The sequence below is a fragment of the Haliaeetus albicilla genome, chromosome 9 (assembly GCF_947461875.1).
Source record: "Haliaeetus albicilla chromosome 9, bHalAlb1.1, whole genome shotgun sequence".
Classification (NCBI taxonomy): domain Eukaryota; kingdom Metazoa; phylum Chordata; class Aves; order Accipitriformes; family Accipitridae; genus Haliaeetus; species Haliaeetus albicilla.
In genome coordinates this window covers 5128581-5153115 of record NC_091491.1, presented here as the reverse complement: position 1 = coordinate 5153115, position 24535 = coordinate 5128581, and the positions used below count along the sequence as shown (strand labels likewise).

Genomic DNA, 24535 nt, shown 5'->3' with positions numbered 1-24535 from the left:
ATGTGTCACTTGCTTTGTGTTGTATTCACTGGGACAGTAGTTCAAAGAACCTGGATTAATGAGCAGTAGCTACCTTGAAATGGTTCTAAAACATTTTGTTCTCAGCACGCAATATACTGAACATAAATTAAACCCATCTCTTCAGGGCAGAGTCATATTGGGGAAAGCCCAGAGTGACCTAATTCTTTGCGATTCTAACATGGTTGCAACTTCAAAAAGGAAGTTTGGAATCAGTGCATCATTTTTACCCTTCCTGAATCTTCCCTTTGACTTAGGTCTCCAAAGGGTGGATGTTAGCACTATGTAAACCGATGCACTTTCCCTGCTTGCCGTACATTGAAGTAATGAGGGAAGTACAACTTCTAAAAATGCATTCTCCAAATTCTGTAGTGTGGAATCGCTTCCTAGATGTAGTTTTGATGTGACTCGGTAAAACTTGGAATTTATTGCATAACCTCTATGTATGCTTTCCGCCACTACGTGCTTTCATGTACACTCTCCCAGTATGAGAATATGCTGCCCCTGCCCGCCTTCCTACAAATGCATGTTGCCACTCTACCCTTCTGATGATGTTTTTTTCCTTGTGTGCATCCATCAGTAATGCGATGAACATGATTCAGAATTGCCACATTTAAATCTACATGTCTGCCCTGGAGTTAGTGAAAGATCATATCAGTCTTTCGTCCTTTCAACCTTACCAAGACAACGCAATCTACTGAAACCAGAGAAGCATGGTGGACTGTTTATTGACAGCCAGCATACAATTGTGCTTCATGGCTTTTTCAGGTGGGACACCATGCAGCTGGTAGTGGCCACTGTCCTTCTGGAGGGCTAATGAGCAGAAAATTACAGATAGGTTGGGATTTTTGTTTCCTTATCCCCATGTTGTTTATAAGATCAGGGGTCATAGGGAGGTAGCAAAGTTTTTCTTGATATATGTAATGGTGACTGGTTAGGTAATCAGTGTGAGGAAGGAGGAGGAGGAGATTGAATATCCATGTACAAACAGCGTAATTTAAATTACAGGAGGAGCATGTTCCCAGACATTTCAAAGTACAGCTTTGGCTTGATTTTTAAGCATCCGTCCCTGCGGCAGATGACAGTTCTGGGTATTTTATCTACAGAAGTAACAAAGATACCTGTATTTTCCTGTCTTATAAATGGCCAGTAATATGGAACAAGGACAAGAGAAATGCAGCTAAATAAATCCTTTGTCCATATGCACACGTGAGGATTTTGTTGTAACTTCTGCATTTTTTTCATGGGATCTAACTATGAATAAAAGATTCACAAATCCAAAACTCCATGGAGAATTTCTGTGGAGGAGGGTGGGCAGAAGGTTTTGCACTGCTGTCATCTGTCCATGCCTGGAAAAGTCATCAGTGACTCTAATGGTTGTGGTGGGAAGAGGATTATATTCTAAGCAATGTTGAGACATGGAGTTTTGCAGTTGCTGACCTGGACTCTGGCGGTCTTGTTGGGATGGTTTCGGAAGCTGAGTTGATGGCCAGAAACCTGTCATTTGTGGCTGGCTGGAACTGTCCTCACCTGGGCCATTTCTGATGTAGTTTAGATGTCCTTGTAACCATTCAGTGTATTTATGTGCTGGTTAATAAATATCCATTTTAGAGAATTACAGCAATCGGCCTAAGGAAATAAGCAAGAAATGCCGTAAACAACACAGAAATGCAAGATTGTCTCTTACAATTGTAACCACAGATAAAGTAACTTTGTCTCTGGGAGATCCAAGGGAGTTTCCATTGTCTCTGTTCCATCTGATACCATGAAGGGAAGGGAAAAAGAACTGGCTCTGCAGAAGTTGCTTATACTGTAGAGGAAGTGAGCCATGTACCCTGTAAAGAAAATTCTCATCTGATGCCATATTAAAAGTGCTTTTCTGAGTTGTTTGGGGTTTTTTAAAGAGTCCTACAGAAGAGCAATTAAAACAAACAAGCAAAGCAAACTAAAACCCAAACCAGTAATTTTCATATGAGGATATAATCTTCGGGCAACCTTAGCATAATGAAGATTTTTGAAGATGTGACTCTTAAACTATATCAGAGCCACTGATGCTTAAATCCTGGGACTGGTATTTTGTTTTGTATTTTCCCAATTATTAGCTGGGTGACCTTGGGCATGTATGTGTCTTAATTTCTGTGTATTTGTTTTATATCTAGAAATTATCAACATTTTTAACTCCTTGCAAAAGTACCTTGATTCTATAACTGCCTAGCTGTATATATATTTTTCTTCACTCTTGAAAGTAAAAACAAAACAAAACAAAAAAACCCCCAAAAACCAAAAAACCCCCAACCCACCAAACAAAAACCTAAAACTGTCTTTGCTTGAGGCATGCATAAAACCAGCAGAATTTGCCCTGTTGTAGCATGCAGTCTGGACATGAAAATTTCCAAGGGGTGTCTTGTCTCCTGGTACTTTACCAGCAACGCATGAAGATTCAGCTGCAAATGAAATTGGAAAGCAGGTCTGCTGAGGTAGACCAGAGGAAACTGCTGCTCAGTGTTTGGGGTCAGGTTTATAACTGATTCTCTTTCTCTGGCCAGCAAAAGCAAGATGAGCCTTTGAGATGAGGTTTTGGCCAATGGGCATATCTTGTCTGTTTCTTTGAGTTGTGTTTGGGTGGAAGAAGGTGGTCTGCCTTGTGATTTTTTTTTTTTTTATTTTTTTTTTTTTTGTGGGGCCTTTTAAATCCAATTCTAATGAAAGTTAAGCTTTGTACCAGCAAAAATCCAGCAAGTGTCTCCGCTTGGAGGAGTAGTAATGGAGGAAGGTTGCACTGAGATAGCCTCAAAGACACTAAAAACAAAGTAACAGAAACTAGAGAAAAGAGAGGATGGATGAGGTAGATACAGAAATACTACACAGCTGAAAGGAGCAGATGCCTAAGGAAAGCTGCTAAAGATGACCAAAAGAGAGTAAACAGTTTGTTTTTATTGTTAGCCCAGTCTTATTTCCAAATAGATTTTTATCTGTGCCTTCTATCTCCAAGTTACCAGTTACTGTATTGGACTTACCAACTTCCCTGGTTTGTGACCCTGGCTTGATTCCTGATATTGGCTAAGAAATCAAGATGAGTCATATGGAAGCATCTGTCAAGTCTAAAAATTGTTGTTTAAAGTGAATTGATGTGAAAGGCAGAAAAGAATTCTATTTTAGCCCAGCTGGCTATCCTGCCATATAGCTTCCTACACACCACTAGAAAATGCTTTACAGTTTACTGAACTTGTTAGATATTTCTATGTTCCAGTTGATAGTTTGTCTGAAAATAGCAGAGATTGATTAGGTTGGAAGGAAAATAGTATAAGCATGATGCAGATTTTACATGCTAAAAAAACCCCAACAAACCCGAACCAGAAGAAAATTGTGCTTTGATTTCATGAGAATGTGTAATAAAGGTTCTGGAATAGTCTGACCTTTTGATGTAATGAAAAGTAACTGAATTACAGGAAAATGGCACTGGGGACTATGGGTTTTAACCCACCAGTGTCACAGGCTTCTGTCCTTTGAGACTCCTATCTGCAAAGTTGGTACTTCTGACCTCATTTTTCAGAAATGCTGGGCATTCACAGGTCTCAATGAACGTGCCATCTGGTACATTACTCTCCAGATCTAGTAATGAGTTTTCATAATTCTTTTTTTCAGTCTTTTTCCCAAAGCAACTTGAATGACTCTGCTTTAATTTGACTGTCCTGTTGAGCGAGTAGTGTTATGCACAGACATGAGAACCAAAACCTAAATTGTGTAAACTATGTGGGGTACAGATAATTTGTATCTCTAGCCCCCAACAGGGATTTTCCTATGTAACTTCATTTCTGCAGATACACTAATAATTTTTATTTACTTAATAGTGTAACTGCTAAGTTTCTTGACTGTGAAATAATATTGCTTGTCATCACTCTATTCTTTTTAGTTATTCAGAGTAAAATAGCTTTTAATAGTCAGCAGAATGTGTTTCCTAGAAGTTTGTTCTACAGGACTGGTGAATTATTCCTTTGATGGATAGCCAAGCCTTAAGATCCAAGAGACCTAGCATTGTTTCTGCCGATGCTGACTGCCTGTGAGAGTGAGGATAAATTCTTAATCCAGTTTTTCTAGCCATAAAATGGGAATAATTCTAGACTGGTTCTAAAGATTTTTATTAATAAATGTGTGTGGACTGACTAATGAAGAAATGTCTACATTCTCAATCTTTAATAAAACAATAAAATTTCAAGTAAAATGGACTATCTTTCCACTGTAAAACTTCTGCCAACTGCCAAAATAGCCCCCATCAAAATTTTCCCAATACCCTTTAAAAATACCAGCAAGAAAGGATGAACTATATAGCATGGCCTGAATTTTTAAAAACTCTGATGCCTGCAGGGAATTCTGATGATTACTGAGAGAAAAAGCTCTGTCAGGACCAGCTTTACATTTTTATAAACCCTCTGATTATCTCATTTGCAGCACCTGTTTCAGAGGAAAGGCGTATTCAGAGACCAGTGCTTTTGAGTGTAAAAGATTTTGAAAACAAACACACCCCCCCCCCCCCCCAAACTCCTGCAGTTTGGAAGTGACTGGCGATAGAACTGATTTTGCTGCTCTGAAGCAACATATTGTTGGCATGAACCTCATGCCTAGCATTTATTTCAACATGGAGCTGCTGCTTATCTTCAGTTTCTACATGTTTTCAGAGTACAGCTCCAAGCAGGGCATGTTACAGGAATTTAATTATGGCCTGCTAGTGACCTGCTCTGGCTGATGCCAAAGAAAGACAGACTTTGAATCTTGGGATGGCAGCATTCTGTTTGCTTCCTAAGGAAAGTTCCCTGTGAAATGTGAAGAAAGAAATTAAAAATAAAATCCTAGAGCTCCAGGCGCTGCTTAAAGCGAGTCATCTTCCGGGAGAATGAGCAGAAGCATGTCTCATCTGAAACATATTGAGACATAATGGGTGTAACACTAGTGATTTTGTCACTGTATTTGCAAAAGCACCTTGGTTGCATCTCTTGTGGAAGGCTGCTTCTCTTTCAGATTTCTCTGGGTAGCCTAGAGATCAAGTCATAATCTCTCTGGGGTCCTTCGGAAGGAAATGCTGATATTTAGTTAAAATACAGTAGACTTCTATCAATATGTACTAAAACCCCTGGGAGCCATTACCTGGTGACAGTTTCACAGGTGCAGAAATGCAGATACACAAGGCTTGGAAGGTTGTGTGCGAAAGGGTATTGAACAATATACCCTGTTATAGTAGTTACAATACGAGTACATATATACTACTTCTGTCCTGACTTGTGAAAGGGACAGTCTTCCAAGATCCACTCAGATGTGATAAGTTAGTCGTGATCCCATTCCCAAGCTCTCATTCAAGGATAGTTTCTGGCCATGATTGGCTACTTGCAATGTAATTTCTGCTGGCTCAGAAGGATGGTCTCTGCAAGCTACTGTTACCAGGCTTGGCCTGAAAATCACATCAAGGAAGCAGAGGCTGCCATTTAGTTGTTGCACTGCTGTGACAAACTACTGCCTTGTTTAAGATTTGGGACAGAAGGGTATATTTGAGGTGTCTTTTAACCCGAGCTTCTTCAAAAACTGCAGTCATTATTATCTGATATATTTGGTGGACTTGGCAGTGTTAGGTTAACAGTTGGACTTGATCTTAAAGGTCCTTTCCAACCTAAATGATTCTATATTTGCAGCTTGTATTAGTAGCACTCTGTCCTTATGCTCTCTTTTTTCAGCATATTTAGTCATCTTATCTGTTTCTCCACAAATGCTTTTTTGTCTTTCCAGATTTAAAAATTACGTTGTTTTTTAATGATTCACGTATTAAAAAATGGTGTATTTTGAGACAACTAGATAAAAGCTGTATATTATTTTTTAAAATACGATCTATTATAAACTGTTCCTATATGTGCTGTTTTTACACAAGGATTAGAGAAACCTCTCTTTGCTAATGTTAGGTTTCCTCATGCTAACTGGCTGCAGGCATTTTATATATCTAAGCTAATATTTTGACAGTTCATGGCTACCTAACTCAGTCCATGAGCCATTCCATGATACTGAATTTCTAGGGTTTCCCATTGTCCCAACTGCCCACAACTTCTGTGAAACTTTTTTATTGTTGTTGTTTATTTTCCTGTGATGCAATAAATTGAATTTGGAGAAGAGGAAAAGTTGATGTTGACTCCGAGAATGGATTTCCTGCTCTCATCAAAGAACAGCAGGAATTTTGTTCTTTTTTTTTTTGGGGGGGGGGGGGGGGGGGGGAATAGTTTTGTTTAGTACTTCTTCTGAAGCAGTACTTTTAATAACTCAAATGTGTGTTACCTACCTAGGAATGAAAGCAACTTAAGATGCGTGCAACCTTGCTTTATTCTTTGAAGTACATATAAGGCTTGTGGAAAGTATTGGGATCTCGCTTCAGAGACTGAAATCTTTATTCTACAGTGCAGATTCAGGTTGGCCAAATACATGAGAAGCCTTATTTCCATCTTTTACAAATGCTGATTCCCATATAAATACATGGAAAACTAATAAACACTAATAAATCCAAATATGTGCTTTTCAATTTTAATTTCATCTGCTTGGCGTAGTAAAATATTATTAAATCCACATGGCACGTAATTCAGCTATCATTACATGAAAAAGCTAGTTTGCCTCAGGCTATTGGCTAGATTTCTTGAGTTATGGTTTCTTGTTTGGTTGGTTTTTTTAAGTACCTCATCCTTTTACTTCTAACATCATGGTCTAATGAGCATATCACTCCACTGCAACTTTAAAATGCCATGGATGACTCAAAATTAAATTCTTTAGGATATCAAGAAAGCATCTGTACAGCTTAAGGCAGGAAAGTATGAGATACAGTTATGAAGAAATCCAGAGGGTATAATAAAGCAAAATGCGTGTGCAACCACCGGATCTACAAAAACCAGAATCTGCATAATTTGGAGATCTAATCAGGAAGGTAGTTTGCATGTGTAGTTGCTTGTTCACCCGTATAAATACAGTGAACGGTATGCCCATTAAAAAAATAGTTTATTAAGTAATGTAAAGCACCAAAGCTTGCTAAGTAGATCATGAACTGTGGGAATGCTAAACAATATCGTCTATTGTAATATAGCTTACATATCTGTCAGTGTTTTTAAAAAAAGGAGCCAAGTGATCAGCATAATCATCAACAAAGATTACTCTGCTTTCTCCTCTAATGAGATCAGTTGATGGCTCCACACTGTACGTGTTAAGAATTTTAACGGAGGCATGGCTATACTTAGCAATAATAATTAGTAACTTTTTTATTTCTTTATTTAGGAGATGACAGGTTAGAGCTGTGGAGAAAGTAGACAGCCCTCCGTGCAAGAGGCACCAAGGATAAATAGAAGAAATGTCACTTGCTAGCTTTGTTCTCTGTAAGACAGCAGCAGAGCACTTGACATTCCCTTCTGCCTCTGTGCAGCAAAACACTCCTTAAATAGACCATCATGGCACCTGGAAGGTGCTGTCAGTGTTGAATACGACTTGGCCCCAAACAGATTTGTTTCCCATGAGTTCAGTGAGTGTTCTTATTTGTGAATGTGAAATAAAGTATAAAGCAAATGATGAGATACAAAATGTGACCTAAGTCCTTGTACTGACAGCCAGAAAGTGTTTCGGCATCTCTGTCAAGGGGTTGCTGTCCAAGTTCACGCTGGCCCAGCTGGACTCCAGTGTGATAAACAGTGTGTGCTTACCGCGAGCGCATTGCCCTAGCTGAGACACTGGGCTTATCTCTTCGTACATCTTTTGGTTACTTGTTTAACAGACAAGAAGCAAGTTAGCCTCTGCCTACACAAAAGTGATACGCAGCTACATCCTATGTCTATTTTAGAAAATGAAGCTGCAGAAGAAAAATGTTGCTTATACTGAAGTGTGGGAGATACCAGGCAATCTCCCCTCCTTCCCACTCCCAACTCAGCAGGCTGGTGGGACTTTAAAAAAAAAAAAAAAAAAAAAAAATCCAACCGATTATTTTATTCTGCTCCTGGTTTGGATTGGGCAATGGCTGGTGAAAATTTATGGCTTTAGATCTACAAAAGTTGTACAAGCGATTTAATTGGCAGCTGTCTACGTACTGAGAGAAACAGACTAGTTGTTCTTGCTGGCAGATTGAATTTGTTCAGCTATATCCAAAAAAAGGAATTCATGTTGATTTGCTGATTCCTGGCAGGATTTCTGTCTTGCATAAGTTTCTCTCTGAGGAATAGTGGATCTGGATTTTTGTTTGCAAGGAAGTTGATATTTTTTTACTGTGTTTTGTAAAACTTGGTATTGTGAAACATCTTTTTATCACTATGGCAACATCAGCTGCTGCTTCTCTAGAAGACTGATAAGTTAAAGATATCATATTTTCCATAGAACTGAGGAAACTTGCTTCTCATGTGACTTTTTAAAAGTGAGTATTATTTCAGTTGTAGATGCTGGATCTAACAGTGAGAGAAGTAGTTTTCTTTTTATTCCAAGGTTGTCTTCAATTGCTGTGGACTTCAGTGTTGTCAGTTACTCTTGCATTGTGCTTCAGCATTCACAGGTGTTCTGCTGTGGCTGACAGAAGTCTCTGATTTACATAGTCCCAACAGAAGTCGGTGTTCCTTCTGTGGTGTTTCATGTTACCAGTCAGTATGAAAAATAAGTGTCTGCAGCCTACTGTGAGGGATTCTCTAGGCTGAGTTTTGATGGGTATGAGAGAGGCAATGAAGTTTAGCATGGCATTTTCAGCCTTTAAACTGATGCCAGATATCTCTGTTGCCTCTCTTTCAGATGATATAAAGACAGTTTATACTTTTGCCTGTGTATACATATATATATATATATATATTTTTTTTTTTTTTAGGGTCTGTAGACTGAGTTATTGGGGAAGAAAATGAAGAGTACTGCCAGGCCTTGGAGTGCAGTGGCAAAGCAAGGGAGTCATGGGGTTGACAGAGGAAAATCGCTTTCCACCACCTCAACAGGAATGAAGACATCCAAGTCCTCGACTTCACTAGCCTTTGAATCTCGGCTCAGCAAGGTACTAACCAGTAGGGACTGTGTGAGCATTATAGCCTTGTTCCAGGTTAAAGCTTGGACCCTAAGACTTGGAGTGGACTCGACCACTGTCTTAAGCATAGGGAGATTATAATTGTGTTGTGTATTAGACTAATGCACGTTTCTGAAAATATTTTGCATGTTATGGGGGAGACACTGTATTTGTAGAAGGTATGAGTGGGTTCTCTTACACTGTCTGTGTGTGAGGGAATTTCTTTAACTTTGAAGACAGAGAAAAATAAATGGCAAATTCTTAGTTCAACGGATTGTTACACATGTAAAGAAACTGAAAGAGATTTATTAATGAATTTCCAGAATTCCTAAAAATCTGTGCCTCTCTTCCTTCAAGGCAAAATATATTAACAAAAGAGATTACTTGCAATGGAACACACACATTTTATGAATCCTATCTTTCTATACAGATATATTTCAAAAATAGCAGGAACTTCTGTCAAAGCAATTTTAAGAAAATGGAGTAATATACCTGAATTGCTGCTACATCTGCACCCTTGCAGCCAGCAAACAAAAATAACCTTGTCGTCCAAATACAGACCAAGATACCAGTAATGAAAACAGACCATGGCTTCCTGTTTGTAACTGTTTCCAATAGTAAAGTTCAGTAAACAATACATAACATGGTACAGCATTTTAATCAAGAGGAGATCTAAACTTCATTAATTGTCACTGTTTCTTGAGTGAAGGATTAATTTACTTAACTTGCTTTGTAGACTCCTAGATGCTCTGACCATCTTATCAATAGGATATTTCAGCCCAGTGTTCCAGGCAGGTTATGTTTGTCATTGCAGTATGTGCTGTATGGCTGAAGCAAGCATCTCTGAAGGAATACTACCAAAGAGACTCATCAGGAAATCTGATACAATTAATTTGTATATGGTGTTAAACGTAGAGGGCTTTCTTCCTAATTACAGCTAATATCTTCAACATGTTGATCATCAGCAAATGCAAGATCATCAAAGTGGTTTCCTTAAAGAAACAGGGTAGAAAAAGGCACCATAGTTGCTGCTGCAGAAGAGGGCACATTGAAGAAATTACTGTAGAGACTGTGGAAGTCTCTAAAGGTCAGAAAGTCAGATTATTCCATTCTGCTCTGAAGAGTGAGCTGACAAAACCTCTGCCAGAAGGCAAAATGTTAGCTGTTTGGTATCCTGGAGCAGATCAACACGTTAGCTATTGAAACTTATGTGCTCACAGGGTCCAGGAAACCACAGACTCTGAGTCAGAGAAAGAGATGAAAGAGAGAAAGAATTGGAGCTGAGAGACTTCATTTTGCTTTAAGACTTTACATTCAGGCACCGCTAAATAGGGGAGAGTGCTTGTTGTGTGCTCTCCTTTCATTTAACCCAAGCAGTGGTTTTCAGCCTGTGGTTCATGGACCCTCTGGGTGTCACTGGACAACTTCAAAGGAAGTGGGTTTTGATCTGTGAAAACAGTTCAGGTGACCACAAACTGAAAAGGATAGAAAAAGTACTGCTCTAGGGAGACTCTCCAGAGCTTTGGTCTTTTAAAATACTTTTATTTTCAGTATTAAAAGTATTTTTCCTGACATTAGAGGCTGTTATTAGAGGTACACAGTCTGTTATGGAGGCACACAAATGGGAAAGCAGCTGACCAAAGTTCTGAGATAAACTGCTACTTCAGCTTGTTGAAACAACATAATTTCAGTGTTTCTCCTTGAATCTTAAGTTCATTGTGCTTGTATTGCACGGATTTCTTGAGTACGCATTTAGGGTAGACTTACTTTACTAGAAATCCCCCTCCCAAAAAAGACTACACAGCAAATCCCTTGGTCCCTTGCTTTCTCATGTCCAATAAGGCTTACTAAGTAAATTAGTGATATCCACTAATATGTTTTAAAAAACACATACTGTAAAATACCCTGTAAAACAAATAGTTTACCTTCTTCTAAACTTATGAAATGTGTCAGTATTAATTTTTAGAATTCTGCAGCTTATATATTCTGAAAACCAATGCATCTTTTTTTCTGTGAATTATTTCCTTGGTGGTCACATGAACAAAATGTTTTCTTGTGAACAGACTTTGCAGTTTCTCTTCTACTGAGTCCTACAGCTCCTAGTAAAACAACAAGTATTAGGTCCCGCCATGAGATCATCGGCCATCTTTGTTCACTGTTTTTCAATAAACAAGGAGGGTAAATAGCTGAAATCGTATAATGTTTAAGATAAGGCATTTCCAGTTGGTAATTGCGTTTAATCTTGCACTGGCCGCTCTTGCGTTTTATTGTGGCAGGCTGAGCTTCTCAGCTAAATGATTTTCAGATTTTTGGCTTGGTCTCCAGCATGTTCTTTGTTCATGTCAGATACCCTAATTTATGATGCCACAAAGTTTGGTGACTCCTGTTTGGCAAACATGGGAAGGAACTGGTGGTTGCTTGCTATTGGAATAGCTCAGAAGTCTCTTCAGAGGATCAAAGGTCACCATTGGGGCAAAACTGCATGATCCTGAGTGGAGAGACAAGAACCAGCAGATACTTTTAGTATCTTTTTTTGATAGATTAAGGCGGTTATTTGCTGCTTTGACCTGCTGGATGTGTCAGGCTCTGCAACTAGCACTTACCTGCACAGGGCCAAATACCTGACTAAATGTAAACCAGTGAAGAAATACGATGAATGCTATTCAGAGCAAGATCTGAGAAGCCGGAGTTGCCAGTAGTCTGCTCCTGTAAACTATTTTCTCCCTGCCTCTCAATTATTTGCTTATTTGAATGGTCTTTCCCATTTTCATTCTTCACTGTCGAAACAGTAGTGTCTCGTAACCCACTTCTCAAATATCTAGAATGCAAAACAAATATAGAAATTAATAAAAAATTATTTAGTGAGGTTATCAAAGCAATATTCCCACTGGGTTACTTTATGGAAATGTTCCTTTTCTCCCAGGAGCCTTGCATTTTGAACTACTTGATGGGAATATTCAAGGTCTTAATCTTCTGGTTGCTCACGATCTCTATTGCAGCTGAAAAGGGCAAGCAGCGATGACATGCTGACAAAACCAGGGGTGGCAGCAGCTTCTGGAGTCTCTAGGCTGAAGAAGACCATTACAACAGGAGCGATTTCTGAGCTTGCTGAGAGTCGACTGAAGCCCAGCACAGGTAGATACGTGGATTCTGGAAGACAGTCTACTTTATATGAAATATGCCGTGACCAAGATCCTAGCTGAGTTTTCCTTATGCCCCCCCCACCCGGTAGCACAGCTGTAACTTACCTGCTGTAATACTCAGCGTATAGGACGAGACATACTGTGCCTCGCAGGCTGGCCTTTCACGGCGTCCTACACCCCACCTCGGGGAGGGGGGACCATCTCACAAGTCAGTAATCCAAAGCGAAAAGGGAGAAGCTGCTCTGGGGGTTTGTTTCCGGGGGCCGCGGAGGGCTGAGCCCCGTGGGGCCCGGGCCCGCGGTCGCTCCCCGAGCGGCCACGCGGTGGCGCCGTCGGGCCGCGGCGGTCGCGGCCTGCGCGCTGCGGTGCCGCAGGGCTGGCGTTCGCCGTACGCAGCCCGCTGTCTCACAGAGCAATAAATCAATTTGAAAGCTTTCCGTTTTACATTTTCATTACATGTGAATAGAATTGTCTCTTCTCCCTCTGCTGAATGGGCAGAGCTGTTACCCTGCTGTTCCTGGGACACGGCAGAGGCGCGAGAACAAAGCGCCAGCCCTAGCATCTTCGTGTATAACTTGTGCTCCTAAGCTACGCTGTGGCATGCTCTCTCCCTCAGCGTCAGCCCCATCAGCTTGTTCCCATTGGTTTCAAACCTAAGCTTGTTTCTAAAGGCAGCGACGCCATCTGCATACCAAGGGCTTCTGTGCAAACGCTCTGCTCTCCCCCTGGAGCTCAGCAAACGCTTGCTTTTGTCTGCTCCCTGGTGGCATTTCTAAGGGAATGTGAGATCTTATTAAATTTGACCATGACCTTCCCTATTTGTCAAAGCCTCTGCAGGGTTTGGCTGAGTAACAGAACAATGTTACTAACCAGAAAGGGATTTCTGGGGAGAAAAAAAAAAATAAGTTAATCTTTACATACTTCCTCCCACCCCTGAAAGAAGATGATGCATCTTGTAACAGTATAAATGTTTCACAGTAACCCAAAGACAGATCCTGTTCTGCAGTTAATTGGTGTGTAAATCCTCAAATTTAATAGGGACTAGTTGTATCCAAAGGCATTTGAGATTCACCAGCCAATAAAGAGGCATGATGCTGGCAAAAGATGCTTGGGAGGAGTAATGAGAGGAGAAGAAAACCTGTACGGATGATGCAGCATAGGATCCTGGGAATGCAGCCAGGGAAACAGCACTGCAGGGAGTCCAGAATGGAATACATATGTCAGATACAAAAATACTAGCACAGGAATAGAGAGCCCCCTTCTGCATGCATGTATAATAACTGGGATTGGGGGAGGGTAAGATTTATTATGATGACTACTTTAAATACAAAGGGTAAAATGGTTTATGGAGGTCAAGTTACATCTGGATATTGTTTTGCCAATTTAAATTACGTCAGTAGGTCTGACCTTATATATTGCTTTGCATCAACATTTGTAGAGTATGAGTGCGAATATGAGTGCTGGGTGAAAAGAGTCCAAGTGTGGAACTATGTATATTGCATAGATAAATGCTAAGAAGATGTGTTCTACCCCTCTAAAATTCCTTTTAACCTAGAGAGAACTGTCACAGGCCTTATAGGAGCTATCTACAGGTATGTATATAAAAAGACATGTATCTTACATATCTTAATTTTCACAGTGGTTCCATAGTCCAAAAGGGTGCTTGGAAATCTGGCCATATATTGAGAATATGTGTCACTATCACGGCCACTGAAAAGTGCTAGATATTAGTGAGCAAGGTTACAAATCTGAATGCTACTTTTAGATTGCCACACTGTGAAAAAATACCAATAGGCATATTACAATACAGTATCTTGTTGCTAAGAGGAAAATTACAAATCGGATATGACAGAGGGTACATGTTCCTGGGAACATTGAGTAGAAAAGGAGAGAACATTGTTTCAGCTTCTATATTTTATTGAAATGGCATCCCAAATAGTCACTGATTATCAAGACTACATTGCAATGCTAACTGACTGTGGAGCTAATCTAAGTAAGAATGTTCCTGTAGCTGGGAAATACAGATGTTTGTGTACATAGTCAACTGTGTAGATCTTGAAATTTTGTTCTGAAACCACTTTCTTTGGCTTCTTTGATTGCCTTCATCAGTTCTGTATTTTCCTTTCATGTCTTAACTGCAGACATCATATCTTCCAACCCCCTTCCTTATGTGTGCTTTTTAGATGGGACTTTCTTTGTCTGTTATTCAAGAAAGTGATTTGATTATTTTACTGAAATTATATTATATTATTTCCAGCCACACTCTGGTGGTACTTGGTATTATGGTATTGTGTAAGGTAAATTAAAAGAAACAAGGTAGGGAAATAAAAAAAAAAAAGCTTCGGTTTCTTTCTTCTTTGAGTGTGACTGTCCAGCACTTATGTGTTGACCTTGAGCAATAGCACGTGTTCCAAATGCTGCAGATAATAAATAATTGACATCAAGATTGCTTGTTTGAATAGGCTTGTTTGTATGCTGCCCTTGGTGGAGTTTAAGTTATTCATTCTAGCCTTCTGCTGACATAACTACCCCTGTCTGCCTTGTTGGAAGCTAATGCAGTAAATCATAGGCGACTTAAAGGGAGATGAGGCCAATCTCATGTCTCCATTTTTGGCAAGTGGAGTTGAGCAAATGAAACTGGAGATGGATTCTGGCTGGAAGTTCTGTGCTGTGATGTTTGGCTTTGTAACTGCTTGGCAGTTTTGAAATCCCAAATAATGGGAAATGGCACGCAGGGAGGAATAAACATCTTGGATTCAGCTTCCTTATCCACAGTGTTATGTCTTTCCATGTACTGTCCTGAAGTAGCAATTTGGTTTTATGTTAAAACCAAATTTACAGAGCTCTTGCATTGCTTTTAATGTTTCAATAGATGAAAAAGAGTTGGAAAAATTGCAAAACAGGAGGAAGAGGTCACTAATCATGAAAACCGTGTACTTTAATGCATGTACTTGTAAAGCTATCGAATCTATGAAGCCATATAGTAAATAAATTATTTTAAAATGTGTAAATAGAGAAATTTATATCTCCATGCAAAACTAGGACTCTCCTCTCCTTAAAGTTCAAGATTATAGGAAATCAGTGACTTTTCAGATTCTGATCCTTTGAGGCTTGCAAGCCAAATCACCTTAAATAATGCAATTTCACAGAGAATTTCAAAGCTTCTTATGTGGTGATATACTTCTCAGGAAGAGCATTGCATGGTAGTACTGGTATGCAAATGGAAAATTTGAGGTTTAGACAGGTGAAATTACTTGCTCAATGGATCCTAGAAGTCATTCCAAATCCTTGCTCTCGGTTCTGTCACTCATTCCCTACAAACTCCCAATTCAAGCACTTTCTGAAAATTTCCCTCAAGGCTGTCTAGTTTAATCATGTTCATGTGCTTCCTTGATGTTATTTCAGTGCCAGCAGCTATTATCTGTTAGGTTTGACAGGAACCAAAAAAAAGTCTTATGCTGGACATTAGAAAAGAGATACAGCCAGGATGTGTGACTGGGCTGGGCTGTGAGCACATCATCTGAAAGCATTTAGAATACTTCAGGCATCCCCATTTCTCACAAATATATTGATTTTTATATCAAGCCCTGCCAGCTCTAATATGAAGTATCAGTTATCCTTGAAATGTAAGTAACAGATAGCTGTACTTTGTTTTCTCAGGCTGCTTCATCAGCTTATTTCTTTGTTCCTAAGTAAAGTCTAAATCTATATAGACGTATTGAATTTGCCTCAGAAACAGTAGGAAACTGTCAATAACAATGCTTTAATCACTTAACTTACTATTTGTAGAAATTCTGGGTATTTTACTGACAAGCTCAGTATCTCTCTAAAAGTCAGACTGTGTTAGAAGACAGGTGCTATACCTTCTCACAATGATAGTGGGATGTGTTGTATCTGTGGAGGCCAGGAGAAGCCAAGATGCCAGCAGGCATGTGACGGCTGGCCTACCGTGTCATCCCGTGCTCCACCAGAAATGGCCATTTATTTTTATGCATAAAATGGGCAAATTATTAATTGGCGTACATTTTCAACCAAAGCAACAGAAGTGGGTTGTTTTTCCGTGTGTGTCTGCTGAGTTGATTAACATCAATGGTTGGAGACAGTGCCAATACAGAAGTATAAAGGAGGCAAACTCAAAGATATTAAGAGTTTCAACTATCTCCTAGGCATCTAGCATTGAGACTGAACTCTGCAGGTTACCTGGACAAAAGCTACTAATCCCAGAATGGAACATTGCCAGCTTTAGAAATGAAGCTGTACAAAACACGCTGTTGTAATAAGCCTAGTAAATTAAATAGTAAAATAAAAATAACAAGAAATTTGGTATAATCAGTGAAGGCTATAGAAGGCCCTGAAGATTATATTCTGTTGTGGAACAGTTTGGTTTAAACAATGTTCCATTCCAGTAAGGAGAGCCTCCGTTTTGATGAGTTTTTCTGTGAATTGTCACTCACATTCCTGCCCAACTGTGAGAGTTAATGTCCCAGTGACTAAATATGATACCTGTAGATCTTCAATTCCTTCCTAGTTCTAATAGAGCACATACTATTAGTCCATTTGTCCATCACTGTTTGTTTGCTATGTAGTTTATGTAAAAAGAAAGATTTTGATTTCCCTGTAAAACAGTTGCTTGTAGCTTTTCTGTGTTGATAGTGATGATATTCAGAAAAGAGAGGCTTCAACTAAATGAGGCCAACTGGCCACTACCAGTGTTGGTGTTAGTGCTGGGAAGGTGTAGGTGTCAGTTGTGGAACTCGAACAAGTTCAACTGTGGTTGATTTTAGAAGGGAGACTGGTATATGGTTTTATTGCACATTTCACTCATTAGATAAGCTTCTTTCCCATCAACATTGAAAATGTGGCAGACTACAGATTTCAGAGCTTCCTGTACATTTATAGAATTGTCATTTCAAGATTCCTATTTGAGAGTAATGTATGGACTCTATCAAATTTACTGTCTTCTTTCTGCTAACTTCTCTGCTTGCTGAGTGTTTGTCACTTTCTGATGTGGGGTAACCATTTAGGTAAGTGTGACTTTAATCCAGACCCAGAAGCCTTCTCTACATGGTCAGAAAATTCAAGAAAAGTATTTTGTTTTTTTAATAAAAGCTTTCTTTAAAAAAATCCTTGAAAAAAATCTAATTGACAGTTTAGTTCTTCAGAAGATGCTAATGCACCCCAATTAGAACAGGAAAAAGGAAAGTGATTTCTTTTGAAGGACAGCTCTCTGACCTTGGGGCCCTTTTACTCTCCCATACATCAGTTCTTGATAGGGCCTGCTTTTTGTGATCTGTCATATCAAAGGACTGCTATAGGTTTGTAGAAAGGTTGCTGCACTTTGCATTCAGTCTCGTTACTGTCTCATTTTTCTTGTGAAAGATAGAGACAAGTGTGAGACACTAATGAGATTGGTACGCTCTGTTCCACAAGACTTCACTAGAAACCAAATGACTGGTCTCATCTGGGGTTTCCTAGAAACAATAAATATGCCTTAAAACTTCATCTGGAAAGCTAGTTGCGTTTTGCTTTCCAGGTACAAGACACAGCTCTTGCATAATTATTCTTTCTTACCAAGAAAGAGTTTCTAGCTCCAGAACTGTTATAAAAGGAAAGGAAGACTCAAAAAAATTGCTTTGTCAAGATGTCATTCAAACAGGCAAGGTGTACTGCAGGAATTTACCATGCAAAGCAATGTGGAAATATGTGTCTACATTTACATCCATAGCTCTACATGTAGCTGGATGTGCATATTGGCATCTACACACACTTACAAATATCTGCATGATTGTTTGTAACATATTGGTGCAAATGTGAATCTGTACCTTAGCCTCTCTGATGTTACTTAGCAAAATACTTCCTCTATCTGTGACTTCCCCAGATATCAAGTAATCAGACTAAGTTTCAGCACCTTTTTAGAAGATTTCACTCACCTCTAAAGTGAAGGCTCAAGAATTGAGGTAGATCAAATTTGGCATTCCAGATTGATTTTATGGCAGCTACTTCTCAAGTTTCTCTTATTTTTTCTTACAAAGATTTTTTTTTTTTTTTTCCTTGTGATAGCCTGCATACTCAAATGCATATGTTCACTTGTGATGCCTTTGCTGGAAAAGTTCCTGCATGATGTTTGTTGCCACATTAAATTTTGTTTTAATTCTTCTAATCTTTGCTCTTTCTGTAACCCATGGACAGTTCTACATCTTAGAATGTCTTGGAATCGGCACTGTGTCACGTAACTGTTCTTCAGGATTCTTTTTCCACTTTGATAAATATGTTACTCTGGTAGGATTTTCTAATTGGAAAAGGCACTTATTCCAGCAGGGCAGGAGGAGCTCAGTAGTTCTTTCATGAAAAAATAGCAGTGGTCTTACCATTAAAATCTGATCTCTGTTGTCTTGAGATCTCAGTCCCATGATTCCCTGAACTAGAGAGATCTATGATGGATGCTCTCTCCTTGTTCTGAAGGTGGCATATGAACGTTGACTGACATAATTATTTTTTGTTCTGTTTTTGGCTGTATTATATGAACCTTGTTCCGTAACTGGGAATCGAATGAGTGCAGTGCATTTTAGTGACTTGTCTGTTGGGATTTCCGATACCTGATCCTGTTAAGGATAACAGTTTTTCTGAGAGGCATTCGAAGGCTGTCTGCAGTCATCTTGCATTATTAAACAAGTAAGAATTAACTTCTGCTGACAACACTGTCTGCAGTATGTACCTCTTTCAGTTTTGTTGCTGTCCTGATCTACTGCACAATTTACGTTTACTGCACTGAATTTATTAACGTGTTTTAAGATTTTGCATGCAACTTCTTGTTAAAACAATCTGTGAAATAGAGACCCTTTTCTCTGTTGTATGTTTCCCTGAGAATGACTTTGTTGGCACATGTTTACCACCCTGGGACCTGAGCCAGTTAAGAGGATTCAGTGTGTGGTAGGGATACTGAAATGCTAAATCTTAAAGACTATAATGACTTGACTCATTAAATTGTTAACAGTTAATGGGCTCAAGCCAACATACATAGGGAAGATCCATTACAGCTGTAAGCAAACTGTGATGATCACAAAAGCCTTGCTAGGGATACCTAAACAAAGGGACGCATGCTTGGATGGTCCAGGAATAGTACAAATCTATGATCTCTCAGTTTGTTTTTGTTTGTTTTCAGGCTTCTTTAGTGAAGTTGTTCAGCAAAGTCAACACAACCTTGTGTTGACTACCTGCCCTAGGTTAATTATCAGCTTTCCTTCAGCTGGTTTGAAGAGAAATGGTCCTTAACACGAATTCTCTAGGCCTAGATGTATCACAGCCAGAATGCCTTGGCAGCATGCCACTGTGGTTGCACTTAAAGAATGGGAGGGAGTGCAAGAAAGGAATGCAAAGCTGGCCTGGTCTAACAAGTATGCATATCAGGAGAGGGCTTGGCATTCCTTGTATTTTTTTTTCCCCCACTGTTTTTTCAGCAGCTTTTGGCTTACATTAGATTTTAATACTGTAAAGTAAGAGGGAGGGATTGACAGCTGCATCTCAGATGGGTTCCTGGAAGGCTGTAGTTCTGTGCCATGAACTTAAGTATGACCTCACCAAGTATGCTCACAACAAAAAAATTGTTTTTAGCGTGGTTAAAAATACATTTGCTCTTCTGGGTTTCAACATAGATGTTACATTTCTAATCCTTTGGGGTGCACTACTGTGCATGATATACACATCTCTGTAGATTATTTTTTTTTTCCCCTGCTACATATGTACTTAGTGCTCATAAAATCTTTAGCATTAATGGAAGAAGTAGAGCATGATAGTGTGAACACTGGTATTGATAATCAGTGTCCACCCTTGGGGCCCATTCAGTTTAGTTCAGTCTTGCACAGAAGGTCCAGCCTCTGGAGGTCCTGCTCAGCATCTGTAACTTCTTTACACCTTAGCCTTCTGAAGAGACTGTCAGCTATCCAGCCACTGCAAATCATTCTGTGGCATCTTCACACTTTTTTCTTTTGAGCATGGATTACAATTTCAACAGAACTTATGCTAATTCATTTGCTGTGCTGTGAGGGTAGGATACGAGGAAAGGTTATGGCTGGCAAGTAAGTCCTGTCATCTGACTGGTGAGTTGAAAGAATTATATATGTCACACCTTGAGTAATTAATTCTCCTTCTCACTATATAGAAAAGGGGTGTTTGTGGGGTTTTATTGGCAGTCCCACAAGTGGTTAGTGCAAAGGCATGAGTCAAACTTCATGCCTAGGAAGAAACCAGCTAATCTGGTTTACAGAGATGAAATTGTTCATTCATTCATTTTTATACCTTTATTACTGAGGAGGAAGGGAAAATAATGTAAAATGTTCAGATAACAAATAGTTGTCTAAAGATTTAGCCATGTGTCTGTCTTAATTTATTAACTAGTCACCATGCTAGAAGTAATGCTTGCCATTATTCCTTTTTCTTTTTCCTCAGTTTGATCTGTAAGCTCCATAAACAGTAATCTCTTACCTATGACTTCTGCTCAGGCTGTAGCTGTATTTTAAAATTCATACCTTACCTTTCACTGTAGACTTGGGCTAGAAGTCTTTCGCCTGACATCATTTTCCCTATCACAGTGTTAGAATGTTCTGACTTATGTTTCGTGCCACTGTCAGAAATAACAGATTGGTTCTTCCGGTCATGACTCTTCTACGGTGCGCAGATTTTAGGTGTGTTTGCTCAGACTCAGTGATTACATTTTATAATTACTCCGGGCTTGCACCCCATACTGTAGTGGGACCCTGTGATGCTATTCCCTTTTGTGTTACAGAAATAGAAAGCAGGTGTTGAAATAATAAATGCTCAGTGCCAGGATTTATCAACCAAAGAGATTATCTTGGCTAATGCAATCCCTCTGGTGAATCCTGTTGAAGAAAAGCAGAAGTCACTCTTCAGTCTATAATAGAAGAAAACCTCTTTTTCTTAGAGATATGTTTCAACAGCAGTTGGAGGACATTTGTATCTGTACCTTTGAGAAGGGCAAGCCGAGTACCCATCCTAATAAGATACAAGACTTAAGAGACCGTAAGATGACTTTTAGAAAAAGAATGCACTATCAGTGATCCTTTTTTATAGAACTTATATGGCTTATCCATTAAACAAAGCATTTTGTACTTAGCATGTCATAAGATAGAAGTAGACAGGAGTTTTGTTTAATGTCATCCACATAGACAGCTGTATGAAAGCTTTTAGCTTCATTCATAAAGTGTCAGAGCAAGAACAATGAAAAATTTAAGATTGACAACTAACTCGACCTGTTATATTGAAATATTAGCAAAATTTTGTTTCTGTCATACTGAATGATCTCCAGGGTTTTTTTATTTGAAACAATGGATTCACAACTAGCTAGATTAATTTCTCTATGTTTTATTTCCAATCTGTTTTGAGCCTAGGATGCATATTAGTGTATTATTTCTGAATTTGTTTTTCACCCTCTTGTTGAAACCAAGACATTAAGATGATTCTGTTAATTATCCATGTAATGGAAACTGATTGCCGGAGTTGTTCAGTATTCTTGTTTCCCATGTACATCATGACTCTATTAGTGAGGAGCATCTTGATTTCTTTCTTTGAAAGATCGGCTGTTGGCCCGTTTCTGTGGGTAGGCCTGCCTCATGCAGCTGTTCTTGCAGTACAAGTCACAGTCAAAAATACTGGTGATAAAGATACTGTATGTAGATCATATGTGTGGCTGCAGCTTCTAGATGTAGCAGTGGCTATAAGGTTTGGTTGTTTTTTTCAGTGTTTGCAAGGAACTAGCACGAGGGGAATTTTGGAGATCACAGAAACAGTTTTTTAGGAATAATAAAACACCACATCCTTACTTCAACAACGAGAATTAGGTTTTAACAGTACTCGGTGTATCCTGTATGCCGTTTTTATAATACGGATGTTACCTGCAATGTACTGACTATTCTCAGCACTAGTTGAGGCTAGTAAGAGCTGGGGAATTCTTGAGCTTACCCAGGAATAGCCCCAGAAGATAACGGAACAAATCTGATAGACAGGACTTTTCAGAAGAGGCTTATGCTCACAATCGTGGTCAGGTTTTCAGAGTTCAGTCTCCATTTCAGTATCTTTCAGGTATCTAAGTTTTCAGAAGATGCTGAGCATTTCTGAATTTGGTCCCCTTAATTCTTGTGACAGCTTAGTTAAGAGCAGTCCTTAACCAGATGCGTAAGTGTATCTCTACTCAACCGTGTACTTAGATCTATGGGCAGGGTCCGTTTGCTCCATGGTAAGCATGCTTTGGGTCTTGTCAGGTGGGAGCAAAATTAATTTTGTCTTTGCTTTGGAGGCGTTTGGCTGCGCTTGTCTTTGCTGAGGGTCCTTCAGGCCCTCTTCACTCCCAGCGGCATTTCAGTATTTTGTTTTGAACTATACTAGCGTATGGCCTAGGAACAGCTCTCTGGCCATTCACCCCCCTGCAGCCGCGGCTGCTTTGGGGCACTGAAGCTCTGCTCAAGTTTCCAAGCTAAGTTCTTGTCTGCGGTGGAGCTGGGTTCCTGGCTTCGGCGGGGCTGGACGAAATCAGTGCTGTTCTTTGAACTGCCTGCAGTTTGCGCTTGCTGCCCCTGGGTGGCTTACCCTGCTCGTTGAGTCACTCCTCCTTTCTCTGCTCGCTCTTTCTCTGCCTCTCTTTCTCCCCCTCCTTTTATTCCAGCAGTCAGGCAGCTAATTAACTGCACAGGCCGGCCTTCGGTGCATAATATTGTAATGAGTTAGGAGGGAGAGCCACAGCTGCTTCAGCATGAGCCGCAGCCTCTGTTCCTGGTGCCAGGAACTAGGAAGGAGCTGACTTCTTCCCTTTTGAAGTTGACTGAAGCGGAGACATTAAAAGCAGATAGAGGCAGGTCCGCCTCTGACACCGAGCATGAGCGGGGCGCCGGGGTCCTAGAGGAGCTCGGGGAAGAGCCGGGGGAGCGGCCGAAGATGGGCAACCAGCCTGGGCGAGCGGAGGAGCACGACCAAGGTCTGTAGGGAGCGTAGGGAATGCCGGGGCTGCAGCCTGCGGCTCTCGGGGCTCTTACTGCGGGGGATGGGGTTTTGTTCGCCGGGGGGACGCGGCTGGGGCTGGGGCCGGGGGGGTTTAACCGCCGTGTCCCACTGAGCGGGAACGGAGGCTGTTGTCGTAGCTCATGCTGATGGCTTCGAGCCTGCTGGAGAGATTACTGCTGTTTACCTTGTGCCTTGTAAATGCCGTTTGTTACTGCTTCGTACCTGAAATCACAGCACTGTCCTTAGGGAAGATTTTCTGAAAGAAACCCTTTGGTTGGAACAGAATGCCTACAAGGGAGGGACCTTATTGCCTGACAGATATTATTTTACATAGTCTGCATGATGCAGCTAAAAAGTTGCAAAGCTTATCTAGTGATGTACATACAACTTGTCAGGATCTGCGGCTCGGCTGTGTTAGCCTTCACCATTGTTTGTGGCCTGAGGCCTGAAATTTTCCAGGCCTTAGAATTTAAAATGATGCCTTTGTGGAAGGTCTTCCCACCATTGTCCTTTCAGAAGTGTAGTGCTTTGCATGTTAATCAGTAGCAGATTTTATAGAAAGCTAAGAGCTAGTATCAGGTATATCTAATTCCCCTTGTGTCAAATGTCTATGCTGTACGCTAGGAAGGCTAGTAATTTGTTCCTGATGCCATAGTACTGTTTTGGTTGCCTTTTGATTTGTTTTGATTGTTTCTCAAATGCTGAATGGGGAAAAAAACAGTAGGCCCACGGATTTCTGCTGTTTATGTCTTAGTTTCTCTTCGTGCTTAGAACCTTCTAACGTACAGAAAACTGGAATCGGTTGTATTTCCTGGCACTCTGTTTCTTACTGTTGCCATGGGAATTTCATTCACAAAATTCCATTAAAGTTGTTATTGCTTGATCAGGGTTTCCTTATAACTTCGGATTAGATATGTAGCTATTGGTTTAAAAGCAAATACATATGTACTTCATCTCTAGTATTGCGAGGAAAAGCAAGAGGCAGACAACGCTGCATTGCTACTCTAGGATCTCTCACAATAGATCTGCCAGTGAGTGCTGGAACAGCAGTTAGGTGTAGTGGAGAACTCTCTAGCACTATGTTAATCAGCAGGCTAATGAAGAACACAAAAGCTGCCAGCATCCAGTCACCAGAAGAAATGCTGCCCTAAGGGAAAGTTAAACTTTAGGCTGGAAAGTATGGCTGCCAACATCCCCAGCCCCTGAAATCTATATTCCACTGGCCACTGCCAGCTATAGAAGTTTTGCTGGAACTAAACAGATTACTGTCATTTGAGGAGGGTTAATACTGATAATAAACTAAGGGAGAGATGGATAATGGCATGGG

The 24535-nt window shown here is 40.0% G+C and overlaps 1 protein-coding gene and 1 long non-coding RNA gene across 6 annotated transcripts in view; one reads left to right on the top strand and one right to left on the bottom strand.

Moving 5' to 3' along the window:
* SPECC1 (sperm antigen with calponin homology and coiled-coil domains 1) overlaps positions 1–24535 on the top strand; it is a 90112-nt gene that overhangs the window by 2331 nt on the left and 63246 nt on the right. For 3 of the 5 annotated variants that reach the window (XM_069791091.1, XM_069791089.1, XM_069791093.1), the window contains exons 2-3: positions 8870–9046; positions 12055–12190. In XM_069791091.1, the coding sequence (XP_069647192.1) occupies positions 8900–9046; positions 12055–12190 (283 nt within the window). In that variant the 5' untranslated portion in view covers positions 8870–8899. Of the gene's footprint in view, positions 1–6338; positions 6462–8869; positions 9047–12054; positions 12191–22798; positions 23183–24535 lie in introns of those variants that run through there. The other 2 variants (XM_069791090.1, XM_069791092.1) reach the window with 2 other exon arrangements.
* Positions 9344–12025, bottom strand: LOC138686669 (uncharacterized). Its single transcript, XR_011325968.1, has 2 exons — positions 11659–12025; positions 9344–11543 (listed from the first exon to the last, which is right to left on the bottom strand). It is a non-coding gene; the product is annotated as an uncharacterized lncRNA (long non-coding RNA).